This window comes from Salvelinus sp. IW2-2015, linkage group LG37 (genome assembly GCF_002910315.2).
Source record: "Salvelinus sp. IW2-2015 linkage group LG37, ASM291031v2, whole genome shotgun sequence".
Classification (NCBI taxonomy): Eukaryota; Metazoa; Chordata; class Actinopteri; order Salmoniformes; family Salmonidae; genus Salvelinus; species Salvelinus sp. IW2-2015.
The window spans coordinates 6,757,841-6,765,155 of NC_036876.1; the positions used below are offsets into that span (position 1 = coordinate 6,757,841).

The window sequence follows — 7,315 nt, forward strand, 5'->3', positions numbered from 1 at the left end:
AAAGATGCGCATATATGTTGTTGATGTTAGTTGTGTATGCTGCATCGAGGCCGGTGCTGTTCTGTTTTTGACCAGCTACAGCTTTGCAGGTCTTCTTGCTGCACTTGACCATGTTTACCGGACAGTAATCGCTAATTAAGACTTTCTCATTTTATATAAACTGTGAAAAAACGGCATGCACATTAATTATTCCCTCTCATAGAAAACATCACAAAGAATCAGTCTTAATTAGCACTGAAACGAGACACACGGTCCAAGTGGGGATTGGGGCTGAGACGTAGCTCCGCTTTCAAGTTGGAGTTTCAAGGTTACCACTTGTTCCTGCGAGTAAGTGGAGAGAAAGGAACTAAAGAGGAACTATTTAACCTGGAGACCTCGTCACTGCAGGAGTAGGGCTAAACCTGAAATGTGGCATACCTGGGACTGATGTTAGCGGGTCAATCCAGTAGGTTGAGATTTCAAAGTAGCACTGGAGAACTAACAGCTGGCTAGGCTACATAACCACTCACGTGTCCCCAATAGGAATTATACAATCTGAAATAAAGTTAGCTAGTTGCCTGGAGTAGGAGAACACTAGATATATACAGAGACCTAGTCTGTTAGCCTAGCCTAGCACGTAACACTGGGCTGGGAACAGAATANCTATTCTGTTAGCCTAGCCTAGCACGTAACACTGGGCTGGGAACAGAATACATAAACAGAGGCCTATTCTGTTAGCCTAGCCTAGCGCATAGCTTTGAAGAAATGCTAATGCACTTTCCTGGAAGTGGTCTTTTAGCGCCTTCCACATGGCCCTTCGGTCATGAAAGTGGTACGTATCATGGCGTTTACCAACTCAATCGGCTCTTTGTCTGCCGGCAGAGAGACTTTGTGCTTGCTATCAAAGGAATCTTTCATTCCGTTAGCTCTTAGCAGATTGTGTCAAAATGATTGAGCTCCGAGGTAAACACACGCGCGCGCGAGACAGAGAAATGGGAGGAGGGAGGGAGCATGGCGCTAGGGGCTGCTACAGTAAGTCACCATGGATTAAAGGGGAAAGGATGGAGGACAGAGCGGAGAGGACAACCTTGAATAGTACAGARAGAGTGCGAGGGGAGAATTTAGCAGTTCCTTGATGTACTAGATAGTTAGAGTATTTATCAGAGATAAATGTAGCATTCCTTTCCCATTTGAGCTGCACTGCTTTTTCTAGAGTATCTTTTTAGGGATATCGTCATAAAGAGAAGACGCAAGTCTAGGCTATTGTTTGTTTTGAAATATATTCACAGTACATTGGCTTCAGTTTCAGGATAATGTGATGACAACAAATGAAAAGGTTACTCTCCTCTAAAGCGTTACTTGAATTTGACCTGTTCTTCATTTTTTTTCTCTCAAAATGGCTACCTCGTAAAAGCCATGGATGAAGTGACCACAAGTGCAAGACGTCAGGTTTTTCTCCTCAGCCCGTTGGCTATCATTATCGTCCTGCTCTCCAATGGAGGGAACAACACTAAAACCTCAAAGGGGACATCTGGCTGCATGCGGCAATGAAATTAAGTCGGTGAAGAAAAGCTATTGGGAAACAGGTGTTTGTGTTACACTACAAGTGAAGCTGCTCAAACAAATTAACGGCTGACATTTTGAATTTTACCGATGTTTGCTTTTCCGTTGGTTGCTTCGACAGACATAATGTATTATTTTTATCTTACCTTGCCCGAGTGGCCCTTGGTGTACCCAACTGTGAATTCGGGAATAATTGCATTCGTTTGAGGCTCCAAAAATCTCCTACACTCCTGGGTCTAGGAAACAGCMATATCTAATACATTTCCTCTGTCTAGAAGGAAACAAGCGGCATTTCAGACGTGCCTGGCATATCCGTACAACCTCGTAAATTTTTTAAAATCTAAAAATAAAAAAAATCTGCCTAGTTTGGAATAATCCTATCTATGCGTCTGCTGGTATAATTGGTGATTACCACAACCGACTTTGGTGTCGTAAAGCAGTACAGCCTACGAGGCTTCAAAATACACCCCCCATCCCCCATGTTGGCTGGCTGTTGTTGTTTTTCCTTGAGCAGCAGCACACCGCTACAAGTGAGAAATAATGCAGGTTATCGGTATGGGGCCGGAGCACAGATCATTAAAACAATGCCTACTGTTCAGGTTTGCCTGCTGTGAAGGCCTTGCCAGGCTGGTGGGAAAATACAAGTTTCAGAGGAAGGAAACACAYGCTAACTACAGGTTGAGAAAGCTGAGTGAAGTCAGTTCTTTCTTCCACCTATGAATATATTCCCGTATATATCCTCCTTTCTTCATCTTGTGTCCTTGGTGACCACTGATCTGAGCAATCTGGATAACCAAGGCAGGAGGTTGGAAAGCTCACTGGTTATGTTGCTCTCACCCGTCAAGATCAGTAGTCACCTAGGGAAGGAGACGAGGAGAGGAAATCAGTAATGAGTGTTGGCACACAGCCATTGCTTTTCCCCAGACACATACCTTGTTGAGGCTGCGGGCTGCGCTATCTTTGCCTCCAGGGGTAAGGTTCCTAAGCTGCACGTCGAGTAGGTCCACAAGCTGACCCATGGCCTTGACTGTGTAGGTGATGTCCCCCGCCTGAAGGTTACTCTTGGTTTGCTCCGACAGCTCCCTGGCAATGATGGCTGCAGTCTCTCCGGCTTTGAGCTGGCAAAACCACAACATACACACAAATGAACCATGCATGATTGCATACAGATACTCATTGACACGCACATAGTATGCAATTAACAACTGACCATCATGCTATGTGGCTATAGTAGGACCAGAAAAGGACTGGCCATAGGGCAGATCAGGCAAATACCAGACGGGCTGGTCAAACTTGAAAAAAAATTGTCCAGTGTGTTATTGTGTTATATGATTGGTTCATTGATATGAGTATTCAATATCCCATCCAATGTTACTGAATGACCAGTGTATACTCTCTCTCATTCTACTTAAAGTAGCTAGAATCAAATCAAATCAATTCCAGTCATACACTATTACATCCGGGGGAAACAAACTACAGTCATCCGTCTCCCTTTATCCAAACACATACTCCGCCTTGAACTTATTATTTTCAGCGTACACATTTCAACCATGACAAATGGCATTATACAAACTGTTAGAAAATAATGTTGTTTAGCGTGCGCAGATTTTCTGATTAAACCACTAGCGCCTGGAATTTTATAGGTGAATGCACACCGGGACAACAGAGTATGGACAGACTTCTCCCCTGATAGTCTATCAGCAGCATGAAACTAACGGTTGCTAGCTACAGTATAGGGGGAGAACATGTCACACACAGAGGATGACGCCTGTTTGAAATTAATTTTGTCTGACTCCTGACTTGCTGTGTTGTGCTCCGCTCTCTCTTCTCGGCGCTCTCATGCCTCTCCCTCTCGCGCGCGCACCTTCATGCCTCTCTCCTCGCTCCCATGCCTCTCTCTCTCTTCATCCTCTCTCTCTCCGCTCTCATGCCTCTTTCTCATTGCCTCTCTCTCATGCCTCTCTCGCTCCCATGGCCCTCTCTCCTCACTCTCGCGTCCCATGGCCTCTCTCTCTCCTCTCGCTCTCATGGCTCTCTCTTCTCTTTGCTCTCATGCCTCTCTCTCGCCTCTCTCTCGCGCTCTCATGCCTCTCTCTCATGCCTCTCTCTCATGCCTCTCTCTCATGCCTTCTCTCTCGCTCTTCCATGCTCTTCTCTCTCTCTCGCTTCCATGCCTCTCTCTCGCCTCTCTATCTCGCTCTCATGCCACTCTCTCGCTCTTCATGCTCTCTCTCGCTCTCATGCCTCTCTCTCTCTCTCTCTCTCGCGCTCCATGCCTCTCTCTCGCTCTCATGCCTCTCTCTCTCTCTCTCTCTCATGCCTCTCTCTCTCGCTTCCATGCCTCTCTCGTCGCTCTCATGCCTCTCTCTCTCTCTCTCTCGCTTCCATGCCTCTCTCTCTCTCTCATGGCCTCTCTCTCTCTCTCTCTCTCGCTCTATCTGCCTCTCTCTCTCTCTCTCTCCTCTCTCTGCATGCCTCTCTCTCTCTCTCTCATGCCTCTCTCTCTCATTCTCTCTTGCTCTCTCTCGCTCTCAATGCCTTCTCTCTCTCTCCCATGCCTCTCTGTCTCGCTCCTCATGCCTCTCTCTCTCTCCTTCTCATGCCTCTCTGCTTCTCTCCCATGCCTCTCTCTCGCTCTCTCATGCCTCTCTCTCTCTCCTCTTCTGTCTCTCTGCCTCTCGCTCTCTTCGATGCTCCTCTCTCTCTCTATGCCTCTCTCTCTCTCCATGCCTCTCTCTCTCCTTCTCGCGCGCGCTCTCTCTCTCTCTCGCCGCGCTCTCTCTCTCATGCTCTCTCTCTCGCTCCCCATAATGCTCTCTCTCTCTCTCCGCTCCCATGCCTCTCTCTCTCTCTCGCTCCCATGGCCGCTCTCTTCTCGCTTCTCATGCCTCTCTCTCTGCGCTCGCGCACTCTCTCATGCCTCTCTCTCTCTCCTGTGCGCCTCCTCCCATGCCTCTCCTCTCGCTCTCATGCCCTCTCGCTATCATGGCCTCTCTCTCGCTCTCGCTCCAATGCCTCTCTCTCTCCCTCTCGCCTCCCATTGCCATCTCTCTCTCTCCTCGCTCTCCCATGCCTCTCTTCTCGCCGCTCTCATGCTCTGCGTCTCTCATGGCTTGCTCTCCTCATGCCTGACTCTTCTCATGCTGCCTGCTCTCTCATCTGCCTGCCTCTCTCTCTCTCGCTCCCCAGCCTCTCTCTCTCGCTCCCATGCTCCTCTCTCGCCCCATGCTCTCTTCTCTCGCTCCCATGCCGCCTCTCTCTCGCTCCCATGCCTCTCTCTCTCGCTCCCATGGCTCTCTCTCGCTCTCATGCTCTCTCTCGCTCCCATGCCATCTCTCTCGTCGTCCCATGCCTCTCTCTCGCAAACCATGCCTCTCTTCTCGCTACCATGCTCTTCGTCCTCCCATGCTCTCTCTCGCTCTCATGCCTTCTCTCCTCTCTCTCATGGCTCTCCTCTCTGCTCCATGCCTCTCTCTCGCTCCCCATGCCTCTCTCTCCTCTCCCATGTCTCTCTCTCGTCTCCATGCCTCTCTCTCGCTCCCATGCCCTCTCTCTCGCTACCATGCCTCTCTCTCTCGCTCTTCATGCCTCTCTCTCTCTCTCTCTCATGCCTCTCTCTCGCTCCATGCCTCTCTCTCGCTCTCATGCCTCCTCTCTCTCTCTCATGCCTCTCTCTCGCTCCCATGCCTCTCTCTCGCTCCATGCCTCTCTCTCGCTCCCATCTGCTCTCCTCCTCCCTGCCTCTCTCGCTCCCATGCCTCTCTCTCGCTACCATGCCTCTCTCTCCTCGCTCTCATGCCTCTCTCTCTCGCTCGCCCATGCCTTCTCTCGCTCCCATGCCTCTCTTCTCGCTCCTCATGCCTCTCGCTCTCATGCCTCTCTCTCCGCTCCCATAACTCTCTCTCTCTCTCTCTCTCGGCTCTCATCTCCTACTCTCCGCTTCCCTCCTCTTCTTCTCGCTCCCATGCCTCTCTCTCTCTCTCGCTCTCAATGCCTCTCTCCTCGCCGCTCTCAATGCCTCTCTTTTCTTGCCTCTCTCTCATGTCCTGCTCCTTTCTTCTCTCATGCCTCCTCTCTCTCATCGCCTGCCTCTTCTCTCATGCCTGCCCCTCCTCAGTCCTGTCCTCTCTCTCTCTCTCGCTCCCTCCTCTCGATGCGCTCTCTCTCTCTCTCTCTCTTTCTCGCTCTCATGCCCTCTCTCTCGCTCTCACTCTCGCTCTCTCTCATGCCTCTCTCTCTCTCGCTCTCATGCCTCTCTCTCTCTCTCGCTCTCATGCCTCTCTCTCTCTCTCGGCTCTCGTCATTGCCTCTCTCTCTCTCGCTCTCATGACTCTCTCTCTGCATGCCTCTCTCTCTCTCATGCCTCCCTCTCTCTCGCTCTCATGCCTCCCTGTCGCTCCCATGCCTCTTCTCTCGCTCCCATGCCTTTCTCTCTCGGCTCGCCTCCTCCCCATGCCTCTCTCTCTGCTCCCATGCCTCTCTCTCGCTCCCATGCCTCTCTCTCGTCTGCCCATGCCTCTCTTGTCGCTCCCCATCGCCTTCTCTCTCGCTCCCATGCCTTCTCTCGTACAGCCTCTCCTCTCTCGCTTCTCATGCCTCTCTCTCTCTCTCTCATGCCTCTCTCTCGCTCCCATGCCTCTCTCTCGCTCCCTGCCTCTCTCGCTCTCATGCCTCTCTCTCGCTCCCATAACTCTCTCTCTCTCGCTCTCATGCCTCTCTCTCTCCCATGCCTCTCTCTCTCTCTCGCTCCCATGCCTCTCTTCTCTCTCGCTCTCATGGCTCTCTCTCGCGCTCTCTGCTGCCTCTTCTCATGCCTCTCTCTCATGCTCTCCTCTCTCTCATGCCTGTCCTCTCTCTCATCGCTCCTCTCTTCTCCATGCCTGCTCTCTCTCTGCTCTTCATCCTCTCTCTCTCTCGCTCTCTCTTCTTTCTCTGCCTTCTCATGCCTCTCTCTTCGCTCTCATCTCTCTCTCTCTCTATGCCCTCTCTCTCTCGCTCTCACTGGCCTCTCCTCTCTCTCGCTCTTCATTGCCTCTCTCTCTCTCTCTCTGCTCTCTGCCTCTCTCTCCTCTCGCTCTGCCATGCCTCTCTCTCTCTCTCGCTCTCATGGCCTCATCTCGCTCTCGCTCTTCTCCTCTCGCTCTCATGCCTCTCTCTTTCGCTCTCTTGCCTCTCTCTCTCTCGCCTCTCCATGCCTCTCTCTCGTCTCCCATGCCTCTCTCTCCGCTCCCATGCCCTCTCTCGCCCTCCCATGCCTCTTCTCTCTGTCTTCTCACCATGTCCCTCTCATCTCTCTCCTCTACATGCCCCTACTTCTCTTCTCGCTCTCATGCCTTCTCTCTCCGCTCCATGCCTCTCTCTCGCTCTCATCTTGCCTCTCTTCTCCTTCTCTCTCTCTCTTCTGCCTCTCTTCTTCGCTCCCATGCCTCTCTCTCGCTCCCATGCCTCTCTCTCTCTCATGCCTCTACTCTCGCTCTCACTGCATCTCTCTCTCGCTCCCATGCCTCTCTCGCTCGTCTCTTCTCGCTCTCATGCTCGTTCTCTCATGCCTCTCTCTCTTCTCCATGCCTCTCTCTCTCTGCCTCATGCTCTCTCTCGTTCTGTCTCATGCCTCTCTCGCTCTCTCTCGCCCTTCTCTCTCCTCTTCATGGCCCTCTCTCTCCTTTCATGTCCTCTCTCTCTCGCTCATGCTCTCATCTCTCTGCTCTGCTCGTTCATGCCCTCATCTCCCTCGCTCTCATGCCTCTCTCCTTCTCATGCCTCTGTTCTCGCT

General features: G+C 51.3%; 1 protein-coding gene across 8 annotated transcripts in view; it reads right to left on the reverse strand.

Annotated features, from left to right (window-relative positions):
- LOC111960292 (adhesion G protein-coupled receptor L3-like) overlaps window positions 1-7,315 on the reverse strand; it is a 345,871-nt gene that overhangs the window by 85,254 nt on the left and 253,302 nt on the right. For all 8 annotated transcript variants that reach the window (XM_023982240.1, XM_070437819.1, XM_023982239.1 and 5 more), the window contains one exon: window positions 2,475-2,660. In XM_023982240.1, coding sequence (XP_023838008.1) covers window positions 2,475-2,660 — 186 coding nt within the window. The remainder of the gene's footprint in view (window positions 1-2,474; window positions 2,661-7,315) is intronic.